This window comes from Vicia villosa, unplaced genomic scaffold, assembly GCF_029867415.1.
Source record: "Vicia villosa cultivar HV-30 ecotype Madison, WI unplaced genomic scaffold, Vvil1.0 ctg.001291F_1_1, whole genome shotgun sequence".
Taxonomy (NCBI): domain Eukaryota; kingdom Viridiplantae; phylum Streptophyta; class Magnoliopsida; order Fabales; family Fabaceae; genus Vicia; species Vicia villosa.
This window is the reverse complement of record NW_026705563.1, coordinates 62,683-83,298: the sequence shown is the minus strand read 5'-3', so window position 1 is coordinate 83,298 and position 20,616 is coordinate 62,683. Positions and strand designations below refer to the sequence as shown.

The window sequence follows — 20,616 nt, the reverse complement described above, 5'->3', positions numbered from 1 at the left end:
CATTTTGTAACTTGACAACCATGTTCTCTACGAGAGCCAATCAGGGAGTGTCATCATCAAAGAGTCATGCCTCTATGTCTGTTCTACCCATCTCCACAACACGCCGATAGACCATAATCACACTCTCGATGTGGTCATCCTGAGCCTCAAGTACCTTCTGGTTAGTTGACCTAGGTGATCTTCCAGGAGCGTCTGACGTCATGATAGGGTGTGAAACTCTATAGAACCATGCATTGTAGATCCAACTTTTGAGATCTTGTTTCTCATGGTTTTTCTGAATTTTCATAATTTTTTGGGTCATTTGTTTGATCATTTGAAGTGTGTTTTGAATTTTCCATCTAATTTCCTTTTTAATTCATTTAAAAAATCTTTTAAAAATCTTTTAATCTTTTTCTTTTGATTTTAATTATTTGTTTGCTTCTGACTTTTGGTTGACATGGTCAATTAGGATGATTGAAGCTTCATCTTGTTTGATTAACCTTGGATTGAAACTTGATGAACTCTCTTCATTTCAAATCTACTTTTAAATGATCATTTGATCATTTTTAGTACTTTGGATTAAAAATAAGTTTTTCATAAGTATCATGAAGAGTGTTGTTCAAAGTAATGATCCAATCCCTTTACCTTGGTGCTTGATCAATTCTCAACCATCTTCTCTTCTTCTTCATCTCTTTCTCTTTCTTTTTGTTTTTTTTTGTTTTGACTTGTGCTACTTGTTTTAGGGGAATGAGTTCTACCATTTCTCTAACAAGTATGATACATAAATTGTTATTGATCAGCCTCACAGATTATACTTCTACATAATTACATCTACGATTACTTAACATATCACTAAATTGTCCCGAATCAATTGATTGATTATTAATATTTAACATTGACCATTAATTGTGCTAATTTTATTTTTATGCACTCTATCTTTTAATGCACCTTTACTTTAATTCATTTATCATTCTTTTCATTTACATTTCATGCCATTTATTTGTCGTTATATTTATGCTTCTTGCCTTTTATTTTATTTCTTTTTGCTTACCAAAAGACCAAAAACATCTAAATATAGAAAAATCCTAAAAAGTCCGAATAATCTTGTGTGGACTTGATGTTAATACTCCATGTTCGGAGATTTTGGACTTTTGGACTTAGCTTTCCTTTGCTTGGAGGTTGTACTTGAGAACTTAAGAATTCATTTGAACCTTGGACTATCATCTGAGAACTTTGCCCTTATTTCGATTGTTAAATTTTTGAACTTGGGATTTTATATATGCTTTGTAATCTTCTTGTTCATCTGATGCACTTGTGATCTTGAAAGTTCATCTGGTACACTACGGTTCATCTGAGACATTCTAGCTCATCTGATGCATGTGGTTTAATTTGATACTTTGAATATATCTGATGCTTTGGGATTTTTATCTGCTTATGCACTTGGTTTATATGATGCTTGGCTTGTGGCTCAATCCAAGGGAAAAGGAAGTTTCATTTTGACTTATTGTCAAGTGCTCTCCTCTTGTGTGGTTAGATCTCTCTTTGCTTATCTTTTACTTTATGCTTTAGGACAGTCTCTTCATATCCTCCCATTCTTCAAATTTCAAAATTTCTCCATTTTTCAAAACCTTCTTCTTTTAAACTTCAAACTATTTTCTCACTAAACCTTAGACCTTGTCAAGTGATCGTCAAATCTTTTCTTAATAAATGCTAAGATACTTAAGCATATTAAAACCCTTTCAAAAACATAAAAAAGATAAACAGCATCAAACTTTCTTTTTGTGCCTTTGTGCACTTTTCTTTTAAGAAAACCTTTTAGAAAGGAAGAAATTTAGTCTAATTTTTGTTGTGATGCAAAACCTAAGCCCCTAAGAGTTAAGGTTGAAATTGTTGATATTTTTCACTTGAATGTGAGACATGCTTGTTAATTAAATCCAAAGTAAAGCTCTCCTTATCAAGATGATGCAAATACACACTCCTTCATACTTGTGGATGGCAATTGGTGTTTTCCTCTCGAAGGCGAAGAAATGTATTTTCCCTTAAAATCAAACAAACCTTCATGTTTTCTTTTTGAGCAGAACTCCAAATGCTCTGACTTTCCTATTGCACAGAAGGGATATTTAGACACAAGATGCGACGTCTTGCCGAACACACAAAATAATAAAAACAAATTCTTTTCTCATCTCTCCACTCTTTTGCAACTTTAACTCTATAGCCTAAAAAGCAGATTTTCAAAAGGTTCCTATGAAGTACCACATATGTGAGGGATGCTAATAATTTTCCCTTGCGTAACCAACCCCCATATCTATATCTTTTCTTTTGTTGGATTTTATCGATATTTTTCATTTTCTTTAGAAACAATAAAATTCGATGACGACTCTTACTTTGCGAGTTAAGTAAATTAATAGCTTAATCTCAATTTTTTCGCCGCGACACAAATCAAATTAACCATTAATGTGATCTTTAGCTTAGCTTCTCAATAACAAACCTACAATATGTAGTTATAGGTTATTAAGAGTTAGTTAGTAAATAATATAGCATATTTGTTGTAACTATTTTCTCCATTATGCACTACTAGCTATCTTTCTTCATTTCAATAGTATTCTTATTTTAGCTTTCACACCTTTGCTAACAACAAAAATAAATAGGTGCCAATAGGTCTTTTTGTTTGAGCCTCCAAGAATAACAACGGGCCAATTTTTTTAAACCACAATAGACACTCTACATTTCCACTCAAAATCTTAAGACATTAGGTATATATTTTTCCTATCTTATATGTAACGCCCGTTTTTAGTTTGCGTGTTTTATTTAATTATGTCGTGTTATGATATGTGTTTTGTTTTACTAAATTATGTGTTAATTGAGTGCTTGTGCGATATTGGCGTTATTTGTGGGGTTTTATCGTAAATAATATAAGTTAATAAATTAGGAGAGTTATTGGGCTTAAGGTAGCATTAGTAAGTGTAGGGTGTGATTTAAGACCCATTAGTAATGAGAAAGATAGTGAGTTAAACAAAACAAGGGTTTTAGACTTAGAAGCTCATTTTGACAAAGTTGTGAAAGAAGAGAAGAGAAGAGTGAAGAGAAAGAGGGGAATCTCAATATTGAAGCTAGAGTTGTCTTCAATCCAATCCTAAGGTAAGGGTGGGATTCTTTCATGATAAAGGGATGTATGATGATGTTTTGGGTGGGATTTGATTGTATGTTTGTATCCATGGAAGTTGTGTGTAGAGATGTTAGGGTTTATGAACAAATGCATGAATTTATGATTTGAAATGTGTTTTAATTGATGTTTGATGATGTTATGATGTTAGAAGATCCATAATATGTGTTATATTTGTGGTTATAACATGTATTCTATTGTTGTTCGTGATGGTTGGTTTTTTTCAACTTGATTGGGTTGAGTTTAGGGGATTTGGGATGAGATTCGTATGCTGTTTTCTGTGTTTGGGATTTTCTGAAAATCGCCAGTTCGCGCTGCGAACTTTGTTGGTGCCGCGAACTGCTTGGCAGAAACTCAGGAATATTTGATTCACTCAGTTCGCGCCGCGAACTTTGTTGGCGCCGCGAATCCTGTTTTATATAACTTTTTCCAAACTTTGAAATGATATAACTTTTGAACCGTAACTCCTTTTCAAGTGCCGTTTGGACCTACGTGAAGTCCTAATTGATGTTTTTCTATTGAATATGCTTGGTATAACTTTGAAAACTCTTGGAATCTTTCTTGAATTGGATTTTGCTGACATTGGAGATCCGGAATTGATTATGTCGTTTAAGTCGATCATGTCGTTTACGTAGATTATGTTGTTCGAGTCGATTATGTCGTTAAGTGTGATTTTGAATGTGCATCATTGAGTCACATTCATTGCATTGTTTGAGACGGCCCTTGTGGCAAATGTTTGAGACGGCCCTTGTGGCGGATGTTTGAGACGACCCAATGGCAATTGTTTGAGACGGGAGTTTTACTCCAATGGTACCACATGCATTTGCATTGTTTGAGTTGCATAAGTAAAGTCGTATGAAGAGTCGTAGTTGAATATTTGTGTGTGCATAACATGAATGTTATCTTGTTTCAATTTGATGGTGGTTTCGTTGATCATATGTGATAATTGACTACGTATGCCTTAATTGAGATTGATATCATTGTTGTCGGTAAGATGTTGAATGATGTGAATAGTGGTAAGTGATATACGTTGAGAAGTGGTGATCAATGTATGATTATTTCTCCGCTTTGAATATTATCATACACTTCTTTATAATGAATGATATCTCACCCTTTCTGTTTGAATGTTACCCTCCGTTGGTAACGTGCAGGTAATGACACAGAGTAGTCGTGTACCTATAGCTCGAGTCGGTATGTGTCAAGGCTCTGATACGTAGCACTCGGGGAACGTTGGATTACTTGTTTACGTTTTGGCTTCTTGTGTTTATCCTTGTTAAACTTTGTCTTTATGTTATGCTAAGACTTGTTAGATGTATCGTGCCGTGTTTGGCCGTGATATTATGAGTTATATTGTTGTTGACATATGATTTTCCGTTGCGATGCAAGTACTTGATTGGCTGACAACGATTAATGATTTCGATATTGTTCTCCTACATGTGTGTTATGTATCTAAGTAATTGAGCATGATATACGTATGTGATTTTGTTGTTTAAAATGTGACGCTCCGAATCTTTATGTTCTATTTGCTTGAAATTTTGTACTCTGATATTCCTGTTGATTGCGGGGTAGATTTGGAATGTTATTATATATTTAACTTTTTATCTAATTATAGATGATATAAAACTTAAGCACTCACACTTGAATTTAACAATCTCTCTTACAAGTGTGAGTTGAACTAAATAAGAGAGAAATATATCATATTTCTAACAGAAATTTTTAGAGACATTAAATATATGAATCGCCTTATTATATATCTTCAGAGTAGATTGATAAAAATAAATATATTGCTTCAAAATTCAAAATCACATTTCACTTGCTTGTAATAAAGATGCTATAAAGATATAATATAGTTAATATACAATACTGAAACTGCATGAGTTCTACATATATATCTTTGGAAACAAACAAAAACTTTTTTAATTGACCCAACAAACTACTATATAATATATAACTAACCTATACTATATTAAATATCTAGGGGATTACATTACTATAAGTTGCCTGCAACTTAGTACAAAATTGAATGTGAACCTGAAATAAAATAACACTAAGGATTATTAGGTTCATGATTATTGATGGGTGGCCTATGAGATGGCTTTCCCTTATTATTATAATCCTTATACATGAGGCTTTCAATCTCTTTTGCAGCATCAATATCTTGAGCTTCTTTAGAAATTTCTTGTTCATGCCTTGATGATTTCTCAGAGCTACCCTTTATTGGCACAGCATCATCACAATCTTGTGAACACTTGGTGTTTGTGTTGGTTGAGAGACTATTCCTTGAAATTGCAACCTTGGTGGTGACTTTCAAATATACCTTTGGCCTCATTATCATATGCTTCTGTTTGTTTGAATTTTAATGAAGTTAGAAATAATATTTCATTTTTCTCACAATATATATCATTTTAAAGAATAATCAAGGCCTATTTCCGCGAATGTTATACTGATTGAAATCGCAAAAGTCTTTGTGCGACCGCGAACGCTATTTAAAACTTTATAAATAATATACAAATTTTTAAATTTAATTAAATTGTATTGATTTTAAAAAATTGCAACTTACATTAAAAAATTACCCTTATATTATATTTATTTATTAATGATATAGAAAAAAGATATTACAATCACTATAAAAAAATTGAAAATAATTAGAAACATAATTAAAAAAAATTACACAAAAACTTCATATAAGAAAAGATTTCTTTTACTAAAATAACTTATTTTAGTATTGAAAGTAGTTTATTAAGATCTCAAAATATTTCTAATGGGTTATTTTAGTAATCAAGAATATAAGTTTCAATAATTATATCAATTATTTACTATATATATATATATATATGTAGAAAAATAATAAGAGAAATATGTTAAAATAAATCACCTCATGAACATCACTCTTTTGTAATTGGAATAACCTTCTGAAAGACTTCTTCAAACCACCATTCTCCTTACCTGTGGAATGGAAGTAGATATTATATATATAAAATTTCTTTCAAAACTATATAACATAATTCTAATATATAGTCTAGGAAATTAATTGCCAAAGTATATATATACATATATACTTATGATATACAAAAAAAATTCCACTCCTACACTGATGAAATCACTCACAAATGCATTTCACTTAGTTATGTTTTGGAAGGTGATGCCTTGGTCCATGATAATCATCAGTGAAATCTACAAAACCAATATCCATTTTCAGCTTTCTTGTTGGTTTAATATTTTTCTCCTCTTTACTACTACATTTTACAATTTTATAATCTGATCCATCACAATGAATTGCACCTGAAATCTTTGAAGTTTGTCCTTTTTCAATAGTCTTGGAATCCACACTTTTTTCTTCATGATGCATGATAGTTCCAAATCCTAACTTCCTCATAGGAGAAGCTCCAATAGTTCTCTCCAAAGGTTCCTAATCATAGATATAATCATTAGTAACATGAAACAAAAGTATGTTATGTATAATTTATAACACTGAAACCCTAATTCATTCAATTGTAAATAATAAGACAGAGTGACAACTGTACTCGCAGACTTAAACACATTTGGCCGAACTGTATAAATAAAAAAATTTAATTGTTAATATTTGAGAGCGGAAAATTACCTTTCGAGCCAATATGGTTGTAATTTCAGCTATCTCAAGCTTGTTTTTTTTCGATTCTCCGCCTGCAGATTCGATAATATATTAGATAATATTATCAGATAATATACGAGTTGAAGTATCTCTTGTAATTTTTTTAGAAAAAACTCCATAAAAAAAATCAATCATGCAATCCTTAGTTTGATATTTGGAAGTAAATAAACAAATGGAAAATATTATTTTACCTGAAATAACCATTGTTGATGTGTTCCTTTGGACAGTCATGAGCAAGAGACATCCTAGTAAAAGGCTTGAGAGTAGTATGAAGATGAACTTCATCTTGGGGTTTCTTTTTCTTATGATTATGTTTTCAGTATGTTTAACAACGGAAAGAGAGAAGAGTTAACTAGCAAAACATGGGTTTTATAGAGGGGTTCAAGGTCCAAAACCAAGTCAAAGCTAGTTAGGGTTCCGACACCTTTTCTACTCATTACAATTATATTATTCCTTGGTATGTTAAATACTTAGGACAGCACGAAGTTATACAGATTATTAAACTAGTGATAAAGATGTCTTAGAAGTATCCATTTTAGTATTATGTTTTTTAAAAATAAAATGGAGTATTATTTGTTCTTTTGGTTCTTTTCTAATTATTTTATAAAGATTGTGTTTACCATTCCGTTGTGAAATCGGAGTTGTTTGGTGAACAACGGAATCAAAGTTGTTTGATGAACATTGAAGTATTGCTCGCTATAGTAGACTTAGTGTGGTAGAGAGGGAGTAGATCTGACTTAGTGTGGTAGAGAGGGAGTAGATCTGCAAGGTTAACACTCTAACGTCATAGTCAGTGAAAGAATAAAAAGTGATATGAGAATGAGAGTGAGTTTGAAAACCTGAGAATGACGCGTTTTCTCTCGTATATAGTGGGAGCGGAGTATAGCGTGTATAGCGTGCACAACCGTATGATTAACCTGGATGGTTGATAATGCTTCAGTGAACGAAATTGTCTGCTTTAGGCAAGGGTAGAGAACACTTACTCCCCGCTTATGCTTCCTTTGCTTCTCGTCTAGGCCTTTCATTTTGGATCTTGTGAGCGGTCCAATACAATTGCCCTCAAGTCCTTGTCCATTCTTTGCAGAACAAGAGTTTGTTGCATACGCCTTAGCCCGACTACTTGGTCCGAGGAGGTGAAAAGCTTTGATGGGATGCCACTATCATTGCGAACTAACACATAGAATATCTTTTTATCACTACTACAAATAATACATTTTATTACGAAAATTTCACCCTACCCAACACAAAAACGAGGTGTATATCATAGACGCCTCAATTTTTTTAATTTAAAATACCATATATTTCATCGGTTGAGATGGAAACCGAGGGGTAAAATATTTAGAGGACACGCCTTTGAATGCTAACAACTACATTTTAACACCTTTTAATTTTTAATTTTTTTTATGACTTATTACATCGGTTGGACTAGAAACCGAGGGGTTAAGTATATAGATGACAAACCTTCAAATCCCAGCAACTACATTTTAGCTAGGACTCGGTAACGCATTCTCTGGGCATCGTTCTTGAAAATGATTATCATGTTATCAATGTTCTGCATTATCTAATTAGTTAGTGGAAAAGTTAGCTTTGGAGAATGAACATGACCTGAAAGGGAACATAATTAATGTTAATACGGACCAATAAATTAGTTTACCACTTTATTTTGTCGAGATAAAAGAATAATAAGAATAATAAATTGTGGGTTGCCTCCCATGCAGCGCTTCATTTAATGTCGACAGCTCTACAAATTTTCTAATATTTCTAAGTTAGCGAAGTAGCGGGTAGCTCTTTAAATTTTAAAATGTCATAATAGTTTGCATCTTCGACACGGTGATAATGCTTAAGTATCTGCCCGTTTACAATGAAAGTCTCATTAGACTTGCTTTTTATTTCAACAACGCCACTTTGGAAAACTTTAGTTACTTCGAAAGGTCCCGACCATCTAGAGCAAAGTTTTTCATAAGCGTCTAACCTTAGTTCCTATAACTCATGTATATCTAAAATTCTTTTTTCGCAAGCGTCCCCTTAGTCCATAGTTAGGGTTTTTATGGCTGAATAGACTTAATGCTCAAGTTCTACCGGCAAATGGCATGATTTACCATAAACTAATTAAAATGGTGTAGATCCTATGGGTGTCTTATAGGCCGTTCTATAAGTCCACATAGTCTCTTGAAGCTTTGATGACCAATCTTTTCTATATATAACAATTATTTTTTCTAATATTTGTTTAATTTCCCTATTGGAAACTTCAACTTGACCACTTTCTTGTGGGTGATAGGGAGTTGCTATTCGGTGCCTAACTCCATACTCAAGTAAAAGTTTTTCAAATATTCTTGATATGAAGTGAGACCCACTATCACTAATGACGAGTCTTAGAATATCGAATCTAGGAAAGATTATGCTTTTGAACAGTTTGTTCACAACTCGTGCATTTTTTGTAGGAGAAGTTATTGCCTCAATCCATTTAGATACATAATCTATAGCTACAAGTATGAATTTATTTTCAAATTATGATGGGAAACGACCCATGAAATCAATTCCCCACACATCAAAGACTTCTACTTCCAAGACGTTTTTTAGAGGCATCTTGTCGCGTAGGGAAATGTTTCCAGTGCATTGGCAACAGTCACATTTGATGACTGTAGTATGTACATCTTTCAATCAGTGAATCCAATAGAGGCCTGATTGAAGAATTTTCGCACATGTCTTTGAATTGCTAGCATGCCCTCCATAGGGGGCAGCATGACAATGGGTTATTATGCTATCAACCTCTTATTCAGGGACGCAAAGATGAAAAATACCATCGACACCTCTTTTAAAAAGGAGGGTCGTCCCAATAATACTATTTAAGGTCGTGGAAAAATATCTTTTTCTGATGATGAGTTAGTTGAAGGATAGAAAAACACTTAGAAAGGGGGGGGGGGGGGTTTGAATAAGTTTAGTCTAAAAACTTGAACGATAAAAACAATTTGCACAATTATTTTTATCCTGGTTCGTTGTTAACTAAACTACTCCAGTCCACCCCCACGGAGTGATTTACCTCACCTGAGGATTTAATCCACTAATCGCAACAGATTACAATGGTTTTCCACTTAGTCCGCGACTAAGTCTTCTAGAGTATCCTGATCACAACCTGATCACTCCAGGAACAAATGCTTAGACACAAGCTAAGACTTTCTTAGAGTATCCTGACCACCACGTGATCACTCTAATTACAACTGCTTAGACACAAGCTAAGACTTCTTAGAGTATCGTGATCAACACTTGATCACTCTAGTTACTTACAAATTAATGTAATCAAATAAGAGTTTTACAATGCTTCTGAAAAGCTATAATCACAACAGTGATATTTCTCTTAAAGTTTAAGCTTAATCTCACTAATATATTACAACAACAATGTAGTGAGCTTTGATGAAGATGAAGTTTCTGAGCTTTGAGTTGAACAGCGTTTCAGCAAGTTTTTCTGAATAAGTTCTTTCAGAATTGGTAACCTTGCTTCTCATCAGAACTTCATATTTATAGGCACTTAAGAAGATGACCGTTGGGAGCATTTAATGCTTTGCGTATTCCGTACAGCATTGCATTTAATGTTTCACTCTTTTGTCAACTACCTCGAGCCTTGTTTACGCTGTGTCTACTGACGTTGCCTTTAATAGCTTCTAACGTTCCTTTTGTCAGTCAGCGTAGCCTGCCATCTTGTACTTGCTTCTGATATGATGTTTGTGTATACAACGTTTGAATATCATCAGAGTCAAACAGCTTGGTGCATAGCATCTTCTTGTCTTCTGAGCTTGAAGTGCTTCTGAGCGTGATACCATGAGAACTTTAGTGCTTCTGCTTCTGAACTCAAGTTCTTCTGATGCTTCCATAGACCCATGTTCTGATTCTGCTTTGACCATCTTCTGATGTCTTGCCAGACCATGTTCTGATGTTGCATGCTGAACCTTCTGAGTCAAAGCTTTTGAGCGCTGATTTGTGCATACTCTTTATATATTTCCTGAAAGGGAAATTGCAGTGTATTAGAGTACCACATTATCTCACACAAAATTCATATCCTTGTTATCATCAAAACTAAGAATATTGATCAGAACAAATCTTGTTCTAACAATCTCCCCCTTTTTGATGATGACAAAAACATATATAAATGATATGAATTTGCGATCAGAAAGAGCAGACGGCTAAAGACAATTACACAGCTAAAGTATAAGCATGTGAATATGTCTCCCCCTGAGATTTATAATCTCCCCCTGAGATAGATAATCTCCCCCTGAAATAAATACTAGAAGAATTTTAATAATAAAAGACTTCCCTGAGTATTTCAGTAGAGACGTTCACAGTGCTTGATCTTCAGAAGATTCACAGCTTCTGATTCCTGCTTCCATCAAACAGCTTCAGAACTTGAATTTCTCTGATCTTCAGAACATTCACAGCTTCTGATTCTTGCTTCCATCGGACATCTTCAGAACTTGAATTTCTTTGATCTTCAGAACATTCGCAGCTTCTGATTCTTGCTTCCATCGGACAGCTTCAGAACTTGAATTTCTTTGATCTTCAGAACATTCGCAGCTTCTGATTCTTGCTTCCATTGGGACAGCTTCAGAGCTTGAATTTCTTCTTACATCACTTCATGCTAGATTGTATCAGAACATTGTTGAATGTACCAGAGCATCATCAGAGCATCTCTACATCCTGAAATGTTACAGAACAAAACTAAACGACAAAAGTCAGCATGAATGAGTCAGAACATAGAATATGTTTCAGAACACATAATATGTATCAGAGCCATATAAAATGTATCAGAACAAATAGACATAATGTTTCAGATCATATTCTATCATCAGAATATCTGAACATTCTTCCTTCTTGCTTCTGATCCTGAAGCTTCATAGCACTCAGCTTGCTTCAAGAATCCAAGAGCTTGATTCATCTTGTTGCTTCTTATGTTGATCTTGAATCTTCAATTCTTGCAACAACACAACTTGAAGCATAGAACTTTGCAAGTTCTGTTAGTAAAGCAACTGATTAAATCAAATCATTTATCACATATTCTCCCCCTTTTTGTCATAGCATTAAAAACATAAAAGATTCAAAAGGAAACGCATGGAAGAAAAAGATAATTTTCATTGAAGCTTAAAAAGACAGAAGTACAGAAGTACAAGAAGATAAGGAAGAGAAGATGCACAAAACAGATGCAGCAAAAGCAAAAACAGAACAACTAAGACTCAATCTAAGATGACCCTAGCCTCGACAAGATCTTGGTCAGCATATCTTGAACCCCATTGTTGTGCTCATTCTGCCTCTCCATGAAAGCTCTAAACTCAGCATTGACTGAGCTTTGCTCATCCTGCTTCTTCTGAATAACTTCCAGAGTCCTTGCAAGACGGGAAGGTTCATCAGAAGAAGCTTCACAGCTTCTATCCAATGGGATGGCATTGTGATCTGTAGCTTCCATTGATAGATCATTTGCAGGGATTTCCTCAACAGGAACTGATTCAACAACATGATCTTCTACATCTGCTTCTTGCATAGAAGCATCTCCATACTCTGCAGCAGGAACCTCAGAATCTCCATTCTCAAGTGCCTGAAGAATGGCAGCTAGATTCCTGGGGGCAGAAGGACCTTAAACTTCTGGTGGGTCAACAACTTCTGGAATGACCAAGCTTGGGTCTTTCTTAGAAGGGTTTTCCCTCAGAAAGTCAAAGAGAGTCTTGAAATCCCCAAGTAGAACAGGATATTGAGGTATCCAGACCACAATCTCCCTGCAAGGGTTAGCTTCCAATGCAACAGCCAGTCTTGCTTCCTCCATTTCATCCACAAACTGCTTCTCCTCAGCAGCAACACAATTTCTGAGAGGATGGTAGTATATACCATTATCACCCTCCAGAAGGTAACCAGCGTAACCAAGGGCAGCAGCCACTAATCTTTTCTGTACTCCCATTGCTTCTACTTGAAAATCCTTGCAAAAGCTTTTCCAGAGATTTCTTGTAGAAACATCATCCAGACCATTTAGGAAGGCATCCTTCAGAAGGTCTAGACTGCTAATCACCTCATGTCTGAATAGTTCTAGGTAGGTATAGGGTTCAGGTTCAGGCGGATTGAAGGTGAATTTGTAGTCAGGGTAGAGAAGACAGTAGGGTTTGGATTTTCTGGTAGGTAAGGGATGGGATATAGAAGGTGGAGATGCGGTGGATGAGGAAGAAGGGATATCTGAGAGAATGATTGATGAGGATGGAGTATATGAAAAGATAGGTTGAGAAGAGGATGGAGTATTTGTAAAGGGAATTGGTGAGAAAGATTTATCAGAAGGAGTTGGGGGAAGAATACTTAGAGGTGTGGGGTTTAGAATGGGAGAGGAAAGAGATGATGGAGAAGGATTTGGTAAAGTGAAGTTTACTTTTGGTTCAGATGGAGGTGATTGGAGAGAAGGTTTAGGGACAGAAGGAGGTGGAGTAAAAACCTGCCTGGAGACGTGTTCAGAAGATTTGGTTCTGTGAAAGGAGTCTCTGATCCTTTTCTCCCTGCGTTCAGCAGAGTCCACCTTGTCAGGGTCATAGGTGACCCTCAGCTTCTTGGCTTTCTTAGCCTCAATTTCTCGGGCCTTTCTTTTTAGCCTTGCCTGTTGTTCCTTCTGATCCTTCTTCAGAAGATCAGCTTTGGACAGAAGTACTCTGCCACGGATCCAAGCAGGATCAATATCTGATTGCTTCCTAACACAATCTTCCAGGTAAAGCTTGACAACCTGATGAAGTTCATTATGAAACAAAGAGACAAAATCTTCAACAGCAACTCTTCTTGACAGAATGTCAGGAAAGCTTGTGCACACAGAAGATACATTCTGGATGAGCTCTAGTCTGAACAAATCCACACCATTGAAGATGGGACCCTGAACTACTCCAAGGAAATGGGACGCATCAAGTGTTCTGACGGAGTCCAGCAATTTGCTTTCAATTAGAATGTCTGAAATCATTCTTCCGAAAGGAATAGTCTTTCTAGGAATATGAGGGTACTTCGCCCTTTCATCTTCTCTTGATTCAACTATAGAAGTCTTCAGATTCTCAAATAGAATGTGAGAGATGTTGAGTTCTATCTTTCTGCCAATGCAGAAGAGAGTGTACTTGTGATCCGGACTGATGTAGGCGGAGGGAGAGAACATCTTCTTTCTGTGGTGAAGAGAACCCAGAATAATCTCAGCCCATACTTGATAAAACGGCCTCAAAGTACCCGTTTTGTGAGAATCAGCTCCGAAGACAAGAGAAATTTGATTTTCAACTTGATGCCAGTTAACCGTTCCAGGTCGAAAGCCGGACCAACCTTCTTCATCATTCAGATTGTACAGCTTCCTGATGAGTTTTTCAGTAATAACCACTTCATGCCCTAGTACGAAGGAAATTATAGCAGTTGGGGTAACCGTTGCATGTACCCAGAAGTCCTTCACAAGTTCAGGATAAATTGGTCCAACCAGTCTATCAAGATATTTCGACCATCCTTGCTCCAATATTCTGACGTCACACAGAAAAACATTTGCTCTAAGATTGTCGAAGTCCACAGCACATTCACAAAGAACTTCCAATTCGTCCGTGGGAATCATGCAAGTTTTCAAAGGAGCATACCCATATTTACGTAGATGAATCTGTGTAGAAGTGAGACTTTCTGCTGGGTTTGATGAACTTGAAGATGAGTTCATGATGATTATGCTTTGAGATCAAATCAGAAACTAGGGTTTGAAAAAAGATGCAACGAAAGAGATACACAAAAGAGAGAGAGAGAGAGAGAGAGAGAAAAGGAAGAAATGAAGATGAAGCGGGTTATTTAAACGATTTGAAAAAAAAAATAAAGAAAGAACACTGTTTTGAAAGAAATTGATTAAAAAAAAATCATTATGCATTTAATGTGAAATGACATTTGGAGAGAGAGAACATGGTAAATGAAAAGATTTAACACAGTTACCTAGGTCGGCGTCTTTTCAACTGCACGCTTGTACTAACCGTATAGACACGCATTCAATTTCAGAAACTCATAGATGACAGCTGTGTTGTTGAAAAGACTGTACATCTTCTGATTCTGATCACTACTTCTGATAGTCATTCTTTAGAAATTATCTTGTTCTGATAGGATCATCTTTCTTCCCAAGGATCACATCTTCTGAATGAGCTGAAGCAAGTCTAGGTGATCTTCTGACTGTTGGCTCTTCAGAAATCCTGAGATTCTCTAAAGATGCAGCAAATTGATCTTCTGATCCATTGCTTCTGAGACTATCAGCTTCTGCAGCTTTGCTTCTTGGTTCTACTGCTTCTGATATATCAATATCAAAATCTGCAAAATTCTCAAACTGCTTTGGTTTTTCAAGACCAAGCTTATCATCAAACCTGATATTGATTGATTCTTCTACAATCAATGTTTCAGTATTGTATACTCTGTAGCCTTTTGAGCGTTCAGAATATCCAAGAAGGAAACACTTTTGTGCTTTAGAATCAAACTTACCAAGATGATCTTTAGTATTCAGAATAAAACATACACATCCAAAAGGATGGAAATATGAAATGTTGGGCTTTCTGTTCTTCCACAATTCATAAGGAGTCTTATTTAGAATAGGTCTGATAGAGATTCTATTCTGAATATAACACGCAGTGTTTATTGCTTCTGCCCAGAAATGCTTAGCCATATTGGTTTCATTGATCATGGTTCTGGCCATTTCTTGTAGAGTCCTATTCTTTCGCTCTACAACTCCATTTTGTTGTGGAGTTCTAGGACAAGAGAAATCATGGGCAATGCCATTTTCTTTGAAGAACTCCTCAAAGAATTTGTTCTCAAATTCACCACCATGATCACTTCTAACCTTTATGATTTTGCACTCTTTCTCAGATTGGATCTGAGTGCAGAATTCAAAGAACACTGAATGAGACTCATCCTTGTGTTTTAAGAACTTTACCCATGTCCAGCGGCTATAATCATCTACGATGACTAATCCATATTTCTTCCCTCTGACAGATGCTGTTTTGACTGGGCCAAACAGATCAATGTGCAAGAGTTCTAACGGCCTTGAGGTAGACACAACATTCTTAGACTTGAATGCAGGTTTGGAGAACTTGCCCTTCTGACATGCTTCACAAAGAGCATCTGATTTGTATTTCAGATTTGGGAGTCCTCTGACCAGATTTAGTTTGTTAATCTGAGAAATCTTTCTCAAACTAGCATGTCCTAATCTTCTGTGTCAGGCCCATTGCTCCTCAGAAACAGACATAAGACAAGTCACCTTCTGCTTCTCAAGATCAGAAAGATCAATCTTATAAATGTTGTTCTTTCTCTTGCCTGTAAATAGGATTGAGCCATCCTTCTGACTTACAGCCTTGCAAGAATTTTGATTGAAGATTATATCATAACCATTGTCACTTAATTGACTTATGGACAATAAGTTATGCGTTAATCCTTCTACAAGAAGTACATTAGTTATGGAAGGAGAGTTACCAAGACTTATGGTTCCATAGCCAATGATTTTGCCCTTCTGATCTCCTCCAAACTTGACTTCTCCACCTGGTTTAAGCACCAGGTCTTGGAATGTAGACCTTCTTCCCGTCATGTGTCGCGAGCACCCAGAGTCCAGGTACCATGACATTTTGCTTTTTGTCCTCTTTGCCGCCAAGGATATCTGCAACAGAAATTATCTTCTCCTTAGGTACCCACAATTTCTTGGGTCCTTTCTTGTTAGTTCTCCTCAAGTTCTGATTGAACTTGGGTTTAGCAAAATATTTAACAGGAGGAACAGCATGATATTCTTTAGGTTTGTCAGCATGATATTTCTTAGGATGTGTCACATGCTTCTTGGTGTGAACAGTGTTAAAACTCCGTGCATGTGAAGTGAGCCTAATATCATGTGCATGGCCATATTTGAACTGATCATACAATGGCTTGTATGTGATCTTCAGATCATCAATAGGTTCAAATTTATGTGAGGTATCACCCTCATAGCCAAAGCCAAACCTTCTGTTTCCAGAAACACCATATATCATAGAAGCAAGATGACTTCTGCCAATACTTCTAGATAAGAACTTTCTGAAGCTCGAGTCATATTCTTTCAGAATATGATTCATGCTAGGAATGGATTTTTCTGTTTCAGAAGGAGATCCACTATCTTTGAATAGATTTAAAACTTTTTCCTTCAGTTCAGAATTTTCCAATTCCAGCTTCTTAGTTTCAAATTCAAACTGCTTCTTCAGCTTTTTGTATTTGATACTAAGATGAGCCTTGAGTTCCAGAAGTTCTGTTAAACTGGAAACTAACTCTTCTCTAGATAGTTCAGAAAATACCTCTTCAGAATCTGATTCTGATGTAGATTCTGATCCATCATCTTCTGTAGCCATCAGCGCGAAGTTGGCTTGCTCTCCTTCAGAGTCTCATTCTGATTCTGATTCAGAATCATCCCATGTTGCCATAAGACCTTTCTTCTTATGAAACTTCTTCTTGGGATTCTCCTTCTGACGTTTTGGACACTCGTTCTTGTAATGTCCAGGCTCATTGCACTCATAGCAGACAGCCTTCTTCTTGTCAGATCTTCTGTCACCAGAAGATTCTCCTCGTTCAAATATCTTTGAACTTCTGAAGCCTCTGAACTTCCTTTGCTTGCTCTTCCAGAGTTGGTTTACCCTTCTGGAGATCATGGACAGTTCATCTTCTTCTTCAGATTCTGATTCTTCAGGATCTTCTTCTCTAGCCTGAAAAGCGTTAGTACATTTTTTAACATTTGATTTTAACGCAATAGACTTACCTTTCTTCTGAGGCTCGTTTGCGTCCAGCTCTATTTCATGGCTTCTCAAGGCACTGATAAGCTCTTCCAACGAAACTTCATTCAGATTCTTGGCAATCTTGAATGCAGTCACCATTGGACCCCATCTTCTGGGTAAGCTTCTGATGATCTTCTTTACATGATCAGCCTTGGTGTAGCCTTTATCCAGAACCCTTAATCCAGCAGTTAGCATTTGAAATCTTGAGAACATCTTCTCAATGTTTTCATCATCCTCCATCTTGAAGGCTTCATATCTCTGGATTAGAGCAAGAGCTTTAGTCTCCTTGACTTGAGCATTTCCCTCATGGGTCATTTTCAATGACTCATATATATCATAGGCCGTTTCCCTGTTAGATATCTTCTCATACTCAGCATGAGAGATAGCATTCAGCAAAACAGTTCTACATGATGATTCTTGAAAAGCTTCTTCTGATCATCATTCATTTCTTGCCTTGTAAGACTTACGCCACTAGCTTTCACTAGATGTTTGTAACCATCCATCAGAAGATCCCATAGTTCACCATCTAGACCAAGAAAGTAACTTTCCAGTTTATCTTTCCAGTATTCAAAGTTTTCACCATCAAATACTGGTGGTCTAGTATAACCATTGTTACCATTGTATTGCTCAGTAGAGCCAGATGTAGATGCAGGTGGATCTGTTGGAATTTCACCAGCCATCTTTTACTGAAGCGTTTTTCTCTTCCTGAATCTTTTCTAAACACGGTTAAGTGCTTGCACCTTAGAACCGGCGCTCTGATGCCAATTGAAGGATAGAAAAACACTTAGAAAGGGGGGGTTTGAATAAGTGTAGTCTAAAAACTTGAACGATAAAAAAATTTGCACAGTTATTTTTATCCTGGTTCGTTGTTAACTAAACTAGTCCAGTCCACCCCCACGGAGTGATTTACCTCACCTGAGGATTTAATCCACTAATCGCAACAGATTACAATGGTTTTCCACTTAGTCCGCGACTAAGTCTTCTAGAGTATCCTGATCACAACCTGATCACTCCAGGAACAAATGCTTAGACACAAGCTAAGACTTTCTTAGAGTATCCTGTCCACCACGTGAGCTTTGATGAAGATGAAGTTTCTGAGCTTTGAGTTGAACAGCGTTTCAGCAAGTTTTTCAGAATAAGTTCTTTCAGAATTGGTAACCTTGCTTCTCATCAGAACTTCATATTTATAGGCACTTGAGAAGATGACCGTTGGGAGCATTTAATGCACTTGAAGTGCTTCTGAGCGTGATACCATGAGAACTTCAGTGCTTCTGCTTCTGAACTCAAGTTCTTCTAATGCTTCCATAGACCCATGTTCTGATTCTGCTTTGACCATCTTCTGATGTCTTGCCAGACCATGTTCTGATGTTGCATGCTGAACCTTCTGAGTCAAAGCTTCTGAGCGCTGATTTGTGCATACTCTTTATATATTTCCTGAAAGGGAAATTGCAGTGTATTAGAGTACCATATTATCTCACACAAAATTCATATCCTTGTTATCATCAAAACTAAGAATATTGATCAGAACAAATCTTGTTCTAACATTAGTTTGGGGGTAGTACTTCGTCTACTACATAATTGACAAAGTTAGCATACCAAGGGACAATGGATTGTGCTAATACAGTTTCCACTTCTTCGTTTTCATTACCGAAACTATCTCCTTCACAGGAATCATCGAATTGAGAACAACTGGGTGTGTGATTTCCTAAGGGAAATAAAACAAGTGGAAACTAAACAATAGGGAAAGATGGTCTGCTACCACATTTTCTGTCAGCTTTTTATCTCTTATTTCTAAGTCGAATTCTTGGAAAATAAGATCCACCTAAGGAGTTTTGGCTTAGCATCTTTCTTTCTTAGTAGGTACCTAATGTCAGTGTGGTCTGTATAGATGACAATTTTAGCTCCCACTAAGTAGGAACGAAATTTATCAATCGCAAAAGCCACGGCTAGGAGCTCTTTTTCTATGGTGGTGTAATTCATCCGAGCTCCATCTAAGGTCCTACTTGCAGAATAAATGACATGAAATTTCTTATCTACTCTTTGTCCTAAGATAGTGCCCACAGATGGTTACATAATAGGTGCGGAAATTAAAGCATGCTTAAGTAGCCAAAAGGCTTCAAGACACTTTTCGTCGAAGACGAATTCAACATCTTTCATTAGGAGACTAGTAAGGGGTTTTTTTATTTTAGAGAAGTCCTTAATAAAATGTCGGTAGAAACCGGGGTGTCCAAGAAAGCTTCATACTTCTGTAACTGTTTTAGGTGACTGAAGGTTCTCAATTACTTCTATCTTAGCTTTGCCAACTTCAATCCCTTTTTCAAACACTATATGTCCAAGGACGATGCCTTCCTTTACCATAAAATGGATTTTTTCCCAATTAAGAACTAAATTAACCTTCATAGACCTTTATAACAACTTTTCTAAATTAGTAAGACATCCTTTGAAACTTTACCCACATACGGAGAAGCCATCCATAAAAACTTCCATGATTTCATATAGGAAATCTGCGAATGTTACCATCACGCATCTTTGAAATGTAGCTAGTGCTTTACATACACTGAATGGCATACGACGATAGGAAAAAGTACCATAGGGGCAAGTGAATGTTGTCTTTTCCTGGTCGTCAGGGTGGATAGAAATTTGGAAGAATCTGGAATATTCGTCTAAATAACAAAAATATGAGTGTCTAGCTATGTGTTCAAGCATTTGGTCTATGAAGGGTAGAGGAAAATAGTCTTTACAGGTGGCTTTATTTTGTTTTCTATAGTCAATGCATATTCTCCAACCTGTTTCAACTCGTTTTTCCATGTATTCACCCTTTTCATTCTTAACCACAGTTACACCTCCTTTCTTGGGTACCACATGAACCGAGTTGACCCAATGGCTATATGAAATAGGATAGATAATTCCAGCATCAAGTAGTTTTAGCAAATCTTTCCTGACTATATCACTTATGATCGGATTAATCCTCCTTTAATGTTCTCTAGAGGTTTTTGAGACCTCTTCTAACATGATCATGTGCATACATATGGAGGGTCTAATCCCTTTTAAATCAGAGATGTTAC

At 36.1% G+C, this 20,616-nt stretch overlaps 1 protein-coding gene across 1 annotated transcript; it reads right to left on the bottom strand.

The window, feature by feature from the left end:
• Positions 1-5,066: 5,066 nt before the first annotated feature.
• Positions 5,067-7,094, bottom strand: LOC131634426 (uncharacterized). The gene is made up of 5 exons (XM_058905094.1): positions 6,965-7,094; positions 6,744-6,805; positions 6,425-6,551; positions 6,018-6,088; positions 5,067-5,483 (listed from the first exon to the last, which is right to left on the bottom strand). The coding sequence occupies exons 1-5, from the start codon at positions 7,056-7,058 to the stop codon at positions 5,190-5,192; spliced, it is 648 nt and encodes a 215-aa protein (XP_058761077.1). The 5' UTR covers positions 7,059-7,094; the 3' UTR covers positions 5,067-5,189.
• Between the last annotated feature and the right edge of the window lie 13,522 nt (positions 7,095-20,616).